The sequence below is a fragment of the Ictalurus furcatus genome, chromosome 2 (assembly GCF_023375685.1).
Source record: "Ictalurus furcatus strain D&B chromosome 2, Billie_1.0, whole genome shotgun sequence".
In the NCBI taxonomy this organism is placed as follows: domain Eukaryota; kingdom Metazoa; phylum Chordata; class Actinopteri; order Siluriformes; family Ictaluridae; genus Ictalurus; species Ictalurus furcatus.
The window spans coordinates 32,880,113-32,894,384 of NC_071256.1; the positions used below are offsets into that span (position 1 = coordinate 32,880,113).

Below are 14,272 nucleotides of genomic sequence, written 5' to 3' on the forward strand. Positions count from 1 at the left end.
GAACCGCTAAGGTTAAAAAGCACTATGTCAGTGCAGCCCAGACCATTGTTTTTCTTTTCAGAAATAAATCTTTGTATGAAGAAGAAGAAGAAGAGGAAGAGGAAGACTTTATTTGTCACATATCCTAGCTTGTTAGGAACCTGGGATCAGAGCACAGAGTCAGCCAGGATACAGCGCCCCTGAAGGAGATAGGGTTAAGGGCCTTGCTCAAGGGCCCAACAGTGGCAGCTTAGCACTGCTGGAGCTTGAACCCCTGACCTTCAGATCAGTAACCCAGAGCCTTATCCAAAATATATTAATCAAAATATCTGTGAATACAATAAGACATTTTCAAGCTTGAAATTTGTATAACAGTATTCCTGTGTAATCGTAAATACTCTTATATTTGTTTCAGAATAATCTCATTATGACATTAAATATACATTATTGCAGTGTATTCATCTGATCAGTGGACTAAATTAACTCAACAGCCACATAGCCACAATGAGGCAAATCACTGCTCTGCATCCTGGTGCTGGTCCTGGTTAATAATAATCATAACAACACGTTAATATTCAACCAGCTCCAACTCCACCTGATTCAGCTTATTACCAAATCCTTGATTAGATAATAATGTGTTTATATTAGAGCAGGAAAACTCTATAAAATGCTTAACTACTAAATAAACTGCTTGCTAAAATCACCTCACACACACACACACACACACACACACACATTATTGCCACCCTTTTAGTCAATACTTTGTGCTACCTCCCTTTGCCAAGATAACAGCTCTGAGTCTTCTCCTATAATGCCCTCCACTAATATTGGCACCCTTGGTAAATATGAGCAAAGAAGGCTGTGAAAAATTGTCTTTGTTGTTTAAGCTTTTGATCAAAAAATTTGACAAAAATACTGTTCTCATGAATATCAAACAATTTCAAACAAAACACAGGTTTATATATATATAAAAAATCTTTTTGTTAAATATAGGTGTGCATCAATTATTGACACCCTTTTATTGCTATTTCCCTTTGGCAAGATAACAGCTCTGAGTCTTCTCCTATAATGCCTGATGAGGTTGAAGAATAGATGGCAAGGGATCTGAGACCATTCCTCCATACAGAATCTCTCCAGATCCTTCACATTTCGAGGTTCACGCTGGTGGACTCTCCTCTTCAGTTCACTCCACAGGTGTTCTATGGGTTTCAGGTCAGAGGACTGGGATGGTCATGGCAGGACCTTGATTTTGTGGTCAGTAAACCATTTTTGTGTTGATTTTGATGTATGTTTTGGATCACTGTCCTGCTGGAAGATCCGACCACGGCCCATTTTAAGCTTTCTGGCAAAGGCAGTCAGGTTTTCATTTAATATCTGTTGGTATTTGATACAGTCCATGATGCCATGTATCCTAACAAAATGTCCAGGTCCTCTGGCAGAAAAACAGCCCCAGAACATAAAGAGCCAGTACCATATTTAACCGTGGACATGAGGTACTTTTCCATATGGCTACCTCTCTGTGTGCACCAAAACCACCTCTGGTGTTTATTGCCGAAAAGCAATTTCGGTTTCATCTGACCACAGACCCCAATCCCATTTGAAGTTCCAGTAGTGTCTGGCAAACTGAAGATGCTCGAGTTTGTTATTGGATGAGAGTAGAGGCTTTTTTCTTGAAACCCTTCCAAACAGCTTGTGGTGATGTAGGTGACTTCAGATTGTAGTTTTGGAGACTTTCTGACCCCAAGACACAACTAACTTCTGCAATTCTCCAGCTGTGATCCTGGGAGATTTTTTGGCCACTCGAACCATCCTCTTCACAGTGCGTTGAGACAATACAGACACGCGTCCAATTCCAGGTTGATTCATAACATCTCCAGTTGACTGGAACTTCTTAATTATTGCCCTGATGGTGGAAATGGACATTTTCAATGCTTGTGCTATTTTCTTATAGCCACTCACAGACCACAAAACATGTTTCCACTGTGCTACTGTCCATATCAGATAAGACCGAGCCGAGAGAAGTTGGCGGTGCTTCTGGACAGTGTTGATGTATGGCTACTGCTTTGCATAGTAAAGCCTTAACTCGCATCTGTGGATGCGGCGGCGAATGGTGTTGAGTGACAAAGGTTTACCAAAATATTCCCGAGCCCATGTCAGGATATCCATTACAGACTCATGACGGTTTTTAAGACAGTGACGTCTGAGGGCTCGGAGATCACGCGCATTCAGAAGTGGTTTTCGGCCTTGTCCTTTACGCACCGAGATTCCTTTAATCGTTTAATTATATTGTACACTGTAGAAGGTGAAATGTCCAAAATCCTACCAATCTGTCTTTGGGGAATGTTGTTTTCAAAGTGTTGGATTATTCACTGATGCGTCTGTTGGCAGATTGGCGAGCACGACCCATCCTTGCCCTTGAAGGACTAGGCCTTTCTTGGATACTATGATTAGACGATTGCCTCACCTGTTTCACATCACCTTCTTATTTCAACTTGTCACATCGCTATTAATCCTAAACTACCCCCGTCCCAACATTTTTGGAACGTGTTGCATACATCAATTTCAAAATAAACGTTTATCTTCAAAAAACCATGCAGGTGATTAGGTACAACATTAAATACCTTTTTTGTTTAAATACAACTCAAAGTACATTTACAAAGCATTTTCCATACTGTCCCAACTTTGTAAATGAATACAAATAATGCCAGAGTCAGGTATGAACTGTCAGAAACGGAGACTTAGCTAGATTCGCTAGTTTGCATGAGATAGCATGAGAATACTCACCCTCAAAGTTGTTGATGTAACTCGAAAAACGCTTCAAGTGTGTACGCGCAGAAAGCCCCAGGTCAGGCAGGGAGACGTTCATTCATTTCTTGTTGCGGACTCGACTGTACTTGGAAAATTTTCCAGGTCCAAGTTCGAGTATGTTCAAAATTGGATTCGAGTTCGGGATCGAGTACCCCGACTCTAGCTAATGCTTTTAACGTATAGCTGATGGTTTGTAATGGTATTTGTAGTGGAAACCATTAGAATTTCTGTGATGGTTTCTTTCTTTCTTTTTAGCAGGGATCACTGTTTCAATGTACTTAGCTACTTTTATAAATACTGTAGCTAGCTACAAACTAGTAGTGTGTAGCTTGACAAGTTACAGTTGCAAAGAAGCTTCCTGAACACTGATACAGTGGCATGTAAACAACGTTTATATCTATCTATCTGTCTATCTATATATCTATCTATCAATCATATATGTGTGTGTGTGTGTATATATATATATATATATATATATATATATATATATATATATATATATGAATCTCGAGCTTTATAATTTCAACTTGTTAGTTAAACAAAGCCCAGTGCAATAGGCTATAATTCTGTGTATATATAGGATAAGTAAGTAAGAAAGAACATAATGTTGGGTTAGTTGGAGATGGAGGATTCCGTGCAGCAGCCGTGATCTACCGGAAACACGGAGACTGCGGCTGTAAACTGCTGTATGGGCGCGTGCTGCCACAGAGCCTGATCGCGGCGCGAGCGCCATCTGTGTGTGGTGTGTGTGTGTGTGTGTGTGTTCATCTGTTCGAGAGAGTGAGAGAGGGAGAGAGAGAGAGAGAGAGAAGGAGAGAGCGCGCAGAAGAAGAGTTTAAACCAGTTTACACACATCGCCTTCATGGATGTCTGAGATTTCCGCCGCGCGCGCGGAGGCGGTTTTCGGTTCTAGAGGGAGTTTCTTTTTCTTCCCAAAAGGCTGAACGCGAAAGCTCGCGCCCCACACACACCCTCAACCACCACCACCTTGTGCACAATGCGCTGTGTGTGTAGCTGAGGGCGGACCACCATGGCCGAGCCGGAGGCTGCGGACACGGCGAGACCCGCGCGAGACTTTCCCGATGATGCTCCTGCTGCTGCGAGCACGCGCGCGTTCCTCAACCCGGCCACTGCTGCTGTCCTCGCCGGCGGACCCGGAGCGCGCGGAGCCGAGGCGGTGCACAGTAACGGCGGACACCGGAGCCGCGACAGCTCCGCGGAGAGGAACCAAGCAGCCGGGAACGCACCTTGCGGCATCATGAAGGTTAGTGACTCGCTGTCGGTTTCATTTTTGTGCTGTTTTAGTTGCAGAAATGGACTTTCCCACTCTCCGGACTTCTGTTCAGACATTTGCTTTTAATGCCGTTCACACCGGCAGCAACTGACACTCCTGTGTGGATCACATTGTCCGTTTCCGGTTTGCGGGCGCGAGCTCTTGTATGATTTTGCTCAAGTTCAGCATGCATAAGCGTCTCGCGCTCCAGCACACACGTTAGGATTTAGTGCAGCAGGAAGTTTTCTTAACAGCAGCACGACTGATCGTTATCGCATCGTGTTATCGGGTGCATCATGAAGACTGTAGATCAGTGTAAAATAAAAAATAAAATTAAATTAAATCACAGCCTTCACATGATTCAGCAAATGCATATATATATAACAATATATATATATTGTTAAAATACTGCCCGGTTCCTGAGCTCAGACTGTCTCTGTAGAGTTTTGCATGTTTCTAGCCATGCTTGCATCTCTGGGCTCTCTGGTTTCTTCCCACCTCTCAAAACATGCAGGTATGGATGGATTGACTAGGCTAAATTTCCTCTAGGAGTGTGTGAGTGTGTGTGTGGTACCTATGTGATGTACAGGTGTCCCATCCTTGGTGAATTTTCTGACCTTGAGCCCAGTGTCCCAGGATAGATTCTGGATCCACCACGACTCTGACCAGTTTCACGTTTCCTGCAGTAGCTTCTAGCTAACTCCATCCATCTTCTATACCGCTCACTCCTTTTCAGGGTCACGGGGAACCTGGAGCCTATCCCAGGGAGCATCGGGCACAAGGCGGGGTACACCCTGGACAGGGTGCCAGTCCATCGCAGGGCACAATCACTTACACATTCATACACTACGGAGACTTTGGACATGCCAATCAGACTACCATGCATGTCTTTGGAGTGGGGGAGGAAACCGGAGTACCCGGAGGAAACCCCCTCAGCACGGGGAGAACATGCAAACTCCGCACACGTGGGGATCGAACCCCCGCCCCTGGAGGTGTGAGGCGAACATGCTAACCACTAAGCCACCATGCGCCCCCTCTAGCTAACTTTTGGGAGAAAAATAGAATTTTAAGAATCAGTAAAGACATGTCTGGCAGTTTACTCACAGATCGATATTATGTTCATATCATGCGGCACGTTGCGTTTTCAAGGCAAGACTTTTTTCATGTTAGACATAAGGCCTGTTAACTGCACTGGATTTATTTATTTATTTATTTTCCAGAACCATAGATTGTCTCGTTTGACCGACTTAAAGTGAGTAACATTAGAGTAACTATTGGATAATTGATTTGCGTCGTCCTGTGTGCGAAATGACATGACTTTGTGAGGGCAACAAAATTCAATCTATCAGTGGATCAATCAGCCCCACGGATCAGCTGACCCGAGGCTTGAGGAGCTTTGTTGTGCTAATTGAGTTTTGCCAGGATTGCAGTAACAAAGATGGAACAAACGATTACACACACACACACACACACACACACACATACTTGTATTAATAAGTATCTCAGGATAAAATATCTTTCACTTTTTCTTACAGTCTCACACCCCCAGAGATTTACATAGATCTCTGATTAAATGTCACAACTTTAGGAAGTCCTGTGTGTGTCTCTGTGTCTGTGTGTGTGTGTGTGTGTTCCATCCTCCGATCCCGGGTGGGAAATTGTTGTTTTGGAAGAGAGACTTTGTCCATCGGGCCGATCCATTCCGGTTTGCTTAGCAACCGAGACGAAGCAGCGCCTTATTCTGTCACTCTCTGGCTTTTATTGAATTCCGCTCTTGGCTGTGTGGGTGTTTTGGCACTGGCGCAAGGGAGCGGGTGACAGGGAAAAGGATTGTGAGTGTTGAAAAGGCTGCTGGGTTTTGTGTTCAAAACCAACATGACGTGTGTGGCATGGAAAACTAATCACGGACAAAAAATATGTATATATATATATTTATATCTGAAATGTTACTTGTAATGCACATCCTTCTATTGGATTGATTTTGGTTTGTTTTTATGTGTTTAACCATGGTAATGTTTCCTTATCAGATATAGGTAGCAATTTAAGCCTTCAACACACAGACTGAATCCCAAATGGCTTTCTATTCACTATATAGACTCGCTAGGAAGGGGGCGGGGGGAGCGGGGAGGAGGGGAGCGGGGAGGAGGGGAGCGGGGAGGAGGGGAGCGGGGAGGAGGGGAGCGGGGAGGAGGGGAGGGGGTTAGTGCATTAGCCACATTTATGTCCAATAAGATGGTATTTACAGTAAGATTCAGCCTTTCCTGCATGTTGGAAAATAACCGCTCGCGTCTAAATAACATGATAATACACAGATTTTGTTCATTTTTGTAAATTAATTAGAAATCCGATACAAAATCAGTCCATACAGGATGTCGCAGGAATTACTTTTGTACAGAAATTCTTGCCTTTGTGGCTTTTTTCAAAATTTGCGGAGCTTTTTTTGCAGAACACTACTCGAATCGGCAACGTTGCAGTTTCAATCGCACGGAAATCGCTCTTTCGCGGCGATGTTTGATGGTAAACGCGACTCACGTCTGACGCACGTGAATCGAAGAGGGCTTCGGCTGAATGCGTGCGGTGATGATGTCGCGCGATGACACGGCTCGGCCCAAATCTGCGTTAATGTAGAAAAATTGCGAGCTCGTCCGAATATCGCGGCGGTCATTTCTGCGATCGCTACATCCTGGACGGACTGCAAAATATTCCGGCAATGAAAAAATTGGCAACGAGTGATTAAAAGTAGAACAAGGAAGGAATTAAAATAAAAACACCAACAACAACGCCGGTATGTGCTGTTTCAGGAAAATAATCAATGATGTAGTTGACACCGCAAAGTTGAGTCCGTTCCTACAGCGCATCCTGAAGACTTTTATTCCTCTTATACCACAGCAATTTACCAACAGTTACATTTCTTATTTAAAGAGCGACACGTTATGCCTTTTTATCTGTTGATTGTTCAATTCAACGTTGTAGAACGTCCAAGAAACAAGTGATTGCTGCACAAGGGACCTTAATAACATTGAAAAGGATTGTGAGGGCTGAAGAGGCTGCTTGGTTTTGTATTCAAAGCTGACATGATGTGTGTGGCATTGAAAAATAAACATGGATAAAAAAAAAAAGAAAAGTATATTTTAATATTTTACATACGATGCACATCTAACTCCTTCACGTTGGGCGTCCAGAAAACGCTATAGGTTTGTAGAAAATCCACTCGGAGAAAGAATGCTAAGAATGTAGGCATGATAAGCTGTGTAAATGCCATGACGCCTGGAGCAGTAAACCAGAGCAGTGTTACTCTCCGGAAACAATGTTGCGCTCATGATTCTCGATGCCCGGCACAGTGAAAACATGAATTGCAAACTCAGGTGTTTTACAATACTACTACTTTTTATCTTTTTCATTGAACCCCTCAGCTTAACATCAGGCATGTGAGCTGTGCGTTTTCATGGCCTCGGTTGAAGCTCCTTTCTGTCACTCAGGCTTGCTCAGACAGATCCTCGCTCGCAGAAGAGCCCACGGCTGTGTCTAAGAGAGCGACGAGGTGGATGAGAGCATGCTCTCCCTTTAACATTTCCCTCGAACGAGATGAGACACTCCATCTCACTTTCCTCGCGCTCTGCTGAGAGCCGGCACGGTTCACGCCAGGTCTCGGACTGCGCCGTTCATCGGATGACCAATTTCTGTCCGTGCAATTCGTTAATAACGAAAAGAGTAGAATGAATGCTTTCTATTTAGACTCCTGGACGGGTGGATCTGGAGCTACTTAGCAGTGGCGGTTAAGGCTCTGGGTTACTGATCGCTCGGGTCCTTGATCAAGGCCCTTAACAATCTCTGCTCCAGGGGCGCTGTATCATGGCTGAGGTATGCGAAGAAAAGCATTTCACTGTGCTGTACTGTATACGTGATCAACAAAGACTCATTATCATTACTCATTAAACACCACTGCGGGTTAGTGAAATGTCTCAGAAGGTAAATCAGAAATAGATTATAAGTAGAGCCTTTAAGTACGGCTTGGCTGTACCTGAGTAGTAAAGGCGTGAGAACACCGCTAAACACAGCTCCTTTTTGGGAAGTGGTGGATAAGTGGTTAAAGCTTTGAGCTACCGATCGAAAGGTCATGAGTTTAAATCCCAGCATTACCAAGCAGCTGCGCTTGGGTCCTTGAGCACACCTTTTAACCCACAACTGCTCACTTGTATTCTGTCCAAATGGTAAGCCGCTTTAAATAAAAGCACCAGGCAAATGAGCAAAATGTTCTCATGTCTCAGAGACACGTCCCCTTTTGTCCCTACTACCTCTCACTCCTGATCTGACTCTCAGCTAATACCTTTCAGGTGACAACAATATGTGCATCTGTAACTTTATACTTTGTACATTTTCATTTTGCACCACAGTCATGCAAAGTTAAATCCACAAAGTGAGTATGATGTGTATATATATATATATATAATGGATGAATGTCCTTAAATCTCTTAAAAGTTGCATTGGAATTTTAATCATGTAAAAGATTTACACTGCGTCCCAATTCGCCTACTTACCGTATACTATGCACTAAAAGTACGTACTCTTTTTGCGAAGAAAAAAGTACATACTTTTGGGGTGTGTAGCAAAAGAGTACACGAGTACTGGGCCATACTAAGAGAACGTTGTTGCCTAGTTACGCACGCTGTCACCGTAAACACACTCCTCGACCGACGCAGTTCCGCTTTTCTTCATTCCTTATTCCTTATCTAATTTATATACTATATATTATAGATCACCATTCCCTTGCTTTATTTTTTCTTCTTATTACTTCTTTACTGACATTTTTTAGCACTGATATTTAGCAGATTAAAAAAAAATAAATCAATTTAAGACTTCAACACACTGAAATCGTAGCTTTCTATTCACTAAAATTGTCATGAAATCAGTAAGGGAACTCTGAACTACAGTTCCCAACAGCCACTGCTTCATTGTCACATGACCACCTGCACCTGATTCACGTTCCTGGTAATTCGCACTCTTGTATATAGTCACAGTTTGCAACGCACTCTTTGCCTCACGTTATCGTCTCACTATACCTTTGCCTATGCTGCCATATTTTGTCTTTGCCACAGTGTTTTGTTTCCTTGTTGTAGAGTGTTTCGTATGTTTGTTTGTTATTAAATGTTTAGGAATCTGCGCTTGCTTCCGTCTGTACTTTGAATCGTGACAAAAATGAGTTCTATTCACTATATAGGCTCACTACATAGGAGGTAGTGGAGTATATTCCCAGTAAACTGCCATTTGAGATGCAGCCATATTTGCATATTGGAAATTGTTAGCTGCTTACACGGAAGAGTACATTAGGATACGTACTTAGTTCATTATTTATATTAAATTAGAAAACTGGTACAAGATATTATACCATGCAATTTCTTCAAGATATTATACCATGCAATTTCTTCAAGATATTATACCATGCAATTTCTTGATGATATTATACCACGCAATTTCTTTTCCTGCGTCGAGTGGTGCAAGAGTAGTTATGCAAAACGTTTAGAATAGCCTAAAAGTTTAGATAGTTTAGGAGTCTTAAACACTCAAACGCAGATTTTTAGCTCAAATCCTCTGAGCAAGATCCAAATCTGCTCAGCGTTGTGTTTGGATTTATCACTTTGTATAAAACGCCTCTCTGAAAGAAATGAACTCATCTTAGCAGGGTCATAAAATGCATGTAAATGCTCATGTCGTAACGGCTGTTTTTATAGCAGTAGCCACTGTTATTTACTGATACACATCACTACTAACTGCTCACAATAATCAGCTGCCAATTTAGCATGCGGACCCTTCGTCTAGATGTGGTGTATTTGATTATATTTAGACAAATCTGTCAGTCATGTCTGGAAACCGAACCGTAAGAAACATGATACGCATTTCTGTGTCCCTTGAGGTTATAAACACGGACATTCATGAGTCTGTGTGCAGTGGAAATGATGAAGACTACGGCTAATCAACATGGACAAGCATGTTCAGCACAGCGCTGCTGAAGTTTTAAAATCAGAATGCATTGATTTAATTTTCTATAACACCTGCTCTGACAGAAATTCACATATACACTACTGTGCAAATGTCTGTTGTTTTTTTTTTTTTTGGTACAAATTTTGTTATAATTGTTTGTTTTCATGACTTTAACATGATTGAGTCAGTACAAAAACAATTTAATATATTTCCCAAAAAATGTTTGTCTGTAAAGAAAGCACTTTTCAGACCCAACTTACCATCTAATGTCCTTATAAAACTGCACAAATTGTACCTGAGACTACTGATGATTTTTTTAAAAAAGCAAAGGGTTGATACTGTCACGTATCGGGAAACTCTGGACTCCACTTCCCATCAGTACCTGCACTGCTCTAGTTGTCACATGACCACCTGCACCTGATTCATGTTTTGGTTAATGAGCACTCATGTGTATATATAGTCCTTGTCTGCACCATTAGCTTGTCGTTCGTTGTCTAAGACTCACGTTGTTTATGTCTCGGTGTTTGTTTCTTGCCACAGTGTGTTTCCAAGTTGTCATAGTGTATTCGTTTCTTAGTACGTTTCCTTCAATAAATGTCATTATCTGCACCTGCTTCTGGCTCAACCTCGAATTGTGACAGATCCTCTTTCTTTAATTTATTAATGTTTACTACTTTATAGTATTTTTTATTAAATCATTCGATTAAATGTGAAATTGCAAAAGTAAAGTGAAAAACAATCAGAAACTTTTTTTAAAGCCCCAGTTCTAGCTGAAGAAAAGCAGCCCTAAAGCGTGATGCTGCCACCACCATGCTTCCCCGTTGGCATGGTGTTCATTTGGTGGTGTTTTTTTTTATACCTTTTGGAATTGGTCTCATCTGACCATAACACATATTGCCATGTGTGGGGTGAGGGGTGAGGGGTGGTTTGGTTGTGAGAAAGGGCTTCCGTCTAGCCCAGACATGTGAAGAATATGAGAGATTGCTGTTATATGCACAGAGTAATCAGTACTTGTCAGATATTCCTGCAGCACCTTTAATGTTGCGGTAGGTCTCTTGGCAGCCTCCCTGGTAAGTTTTTTGTCTCGTCCTTTTATACATTTTGTAGGTACACCCTGTTCTTGGTGAGGTCACTGTCGTGCGTCATCTTCTGTATTTATTGATGATGACCTGTATGGCGTTCCATGGTACATCTAATGTTTTGGAAGTTCTTCTATAGCCCTCTCTTGATCCTTCAATAACTGAGATACCGTACATGCTTTGTAAGCTCTTTGCAGACCATGGCTTCAGCAGTCGGATGAAACCAAGAAGATGCGAGGAAATTCCGAGAGAAACAGCTGGTCTTTATTTGGGGTTAATCAGTTTTGTATTGTAATTGTATTCATGGCAGCTGTATGATAATTACTTTTGAACAAGAGATTGAATGTGATTGGTACATCGTGAACACAGCCAAACCCACAATTATAAAAGGGTGTGCACACTTAAGCAGCCAGGTTATTGTAAGGTTTATACACTGTCATTTCACAGTGTAATTTCATCTGAGGGTGGAAAGGTTTCTGACATTATCTTGATTTATCTTGGTTTCTTTTTTCTTCTTCTTTTTTGTTTTTACGTCATAAAAACCGGCCATTTTAACAGGGGTGTGTAGACTTTTCTATCCATTGTCCATTGTCAGTTTATATATGTATATATATATATATTCAGCCTTTATTGTTAAAAAGCACATAATCTTCTCGAATACACACTTTTATTAATATTCATGTGAAGTGAATACAAGATTGTCAAATCTTTGTAGCCCAATCTAATCAAGAGTGTAATTGCTGTGCCCATAACCAAACCAAACCAAACCAACCCAAAGAGCCACGGCTGATGTCATGCTAGGCTTGTAATATAAGCTTAATAGTACTGGTATAATGCGCTTACACTTTATGAGGAACAGCCAAATGATCGAAATATTCGAAGCATTTGACTGAGAATAATGATTCAAATAAAAATACCCCAGCTATGGAATTCTATCCGGGAACTAATTGAGAATTAACCTTGACCGAATACAATGTGCTTAGATGGAAGCATGATTGAAGAAATTTCAGGGTTAATCGAGTTCAACTCAAATAACTGCACTAAAGTAATGATGTAATAATTGTGAAAGTCTCACACACTGCACCTCACACCTCATACAGCTCATCACTGCCAGTTTGCTGACTGGGACATGTGTTATACACTGCGAGTCCTGACCCTAATGTACAAGCTGGTGAGCGAGGAGGAAAGCTTCTCGTTTTAACATCTACGCTCGCTGATTCCGCTCTGTACGTCCAGATCCTACTAACGCTTGTGTAATTTGATTGAATCCTGTATGTAAGGTTTAATTAGTGCTGATCTGCTGGACTCGAGTCCTGTAGTGCGCAAGGGGTAGTGTGTAGTTTGGGGCCTACGGCCTTGATGGTCCATCGCTATTGCTAAGGTCTCAGGCTAACCAGTATCCTGCCTGAACGTGATGGGATTTGTCTCTGGTGATGTGATAACATCTCTGTTCACTGCAGTGTGACTCAGGAGAACATGTGGGCGCAACGTGTGAAAACACACACGCATGTTCACAGGAACAGTGGAGTATGTAGAGAATCTGGGTCAGTGCTCTCTGGTGTTCACTCACGGGCCCTGTGGAGACATTGAGCAACGTGTGTGTGTGTGTGTGTGTGTGTGTGTTGCTGACCAATTCTATTGGTGTCTTAGAGGAGTGTTCATCCACACCAACACCCAGTGACAGCTCTCTTTGTGTGTGTGTGTGTGTGTGTGTGTGTGTGTGTAAGTGTCACGGGAAAAGAGAAGAGGCATTTATCAATTCCAGTCTTATGTTCTGCAGTGATGCCTTTGCACTTCTTCCTTCCTTCCTTCCTTCCATTAGTTTGTTTATTTGCTCCTTTATTCTTTCACTCATTTGTTTATTTGTCCTTCCTTTCTTCCTTCATTCCATGAGTTCCTGTCTCATGTTCTGTAAGGATGACCCACCTCTTCCCTGAACACTTAACTAACCCCTAAAACGCCAACCCCACATTATCCTTTAAAAAAAAAAAAAAAAAAAAACTTACTCTGGCTCTTACACCTCGACTCTGCACACTTTGCTTTTCTAGAAAGATCTTGTGTAGTAGCACTACTTGTACTGTTCTCCGCTCGATATATCGCTATGCTTGTATTTCCTCATTAGTAAGTCACTTCGGATAAAAGCCTCCGCTAAATGAATAGTTAAATGTAAGAATGCTTTCGCAGTTCTTTTGTTTGTTTCGTTGCCTTCTGTGTCTTTCTTTCTTTGCTTACATTCCACTCTCATTCTCTACAGTGACACCTCTGCAGTTCTTTCTTTCTTTCATCCATCCATCCATCTATCCGTCCGTCCATCCGGGCCGGGAATTGAACCGCCACCTCTACAATCAGCAGACAACCCACTCTACCACCTGAGCCACAGCCGCACCCCGTATATGTCCTGTATAACATTTTTATTGGGAAATCTATTCACTTTCTTTTTTCGTTCCCTTGTTACTTGTTCGGAATCACAGCATGTGCTCCCTCGCTCCATTTCTCAGGAGGTGGCTTTCTAATCCAGTAGCTCTCATTCCATCTCTTAGCCAAGGTGCCTGGGAGACCGCCATGAAACACGACACTCTTTACGCTCACATACTGTGTGTGTGTGTGTGTGTGTGTGTGTGTGTGTGTGTGTGTGTGTGTGCATTGGTGTGGGATGAGAGGAGAGTAAGAAACATGGAATGATTTGGACATGGAATACATTCTAGGACCCGAGCTTGTGTGTGGTGTGTGTGAGACTGACCTGAAGAAGCCTTTATAGTTTCAGATCAATGCACTTCCCACAACAGGTTAAGTGTAACTCCATAAAGGCATAATGAATAGAACAGCCCTGCTTCACTGTCCAGCTCCTCACATACACAATAACACTCTCTCTCTCTCTCTCTCTCTCTCTCTCTCTCTCTCTCTCTCTCCATTTTGCCTGGAAGAGAAAAAGATGCAGAGATATCCAGTTACTCCACTGAAAGCACGCTCGATCATTTTACACTAATGTGCGTACAAGAAAGGAAGGAAATTTAAGTAGGCAGTCTCTCCTCCTTTCCATCCCTCTCATGTACATTCCTCTTATGTTCTCCACCTCTTCACTTTGGCCTCTTTTATTTATTTTTTTTTTTACTTTCACCTGTCTGTGCTGATGATGAGCCAGACATTCCCTCTG

General features: G+C 42.2%; 1 protein-coding gene across 1 annotated transcript in view; it reads left to right on the forward strand.

Moving 5' to 3' along the window:
• Positions 1 to 3,485: 3,485 nt before the first annotated feature.
• The window catches only part of plcl5 (phospholipase C like 5), a 95,252-nt gene continuing 84,465 nt past the window's right edge, over positions 3,486 to 14,272 (forward strand). The window contains exon 1 of the mRNA XM_053615352.1: positions 3,486 to 4,051. Within this exon, the coding sequence (XP_053471327.1) occupies positions 3,818 to 4,051 (234 nt within the window). The 5' untranslated portion in view covers positions 3,486 to 3,817. The remainder of the gene's footprint in view (positions 4,052 to 14,272) is intronic.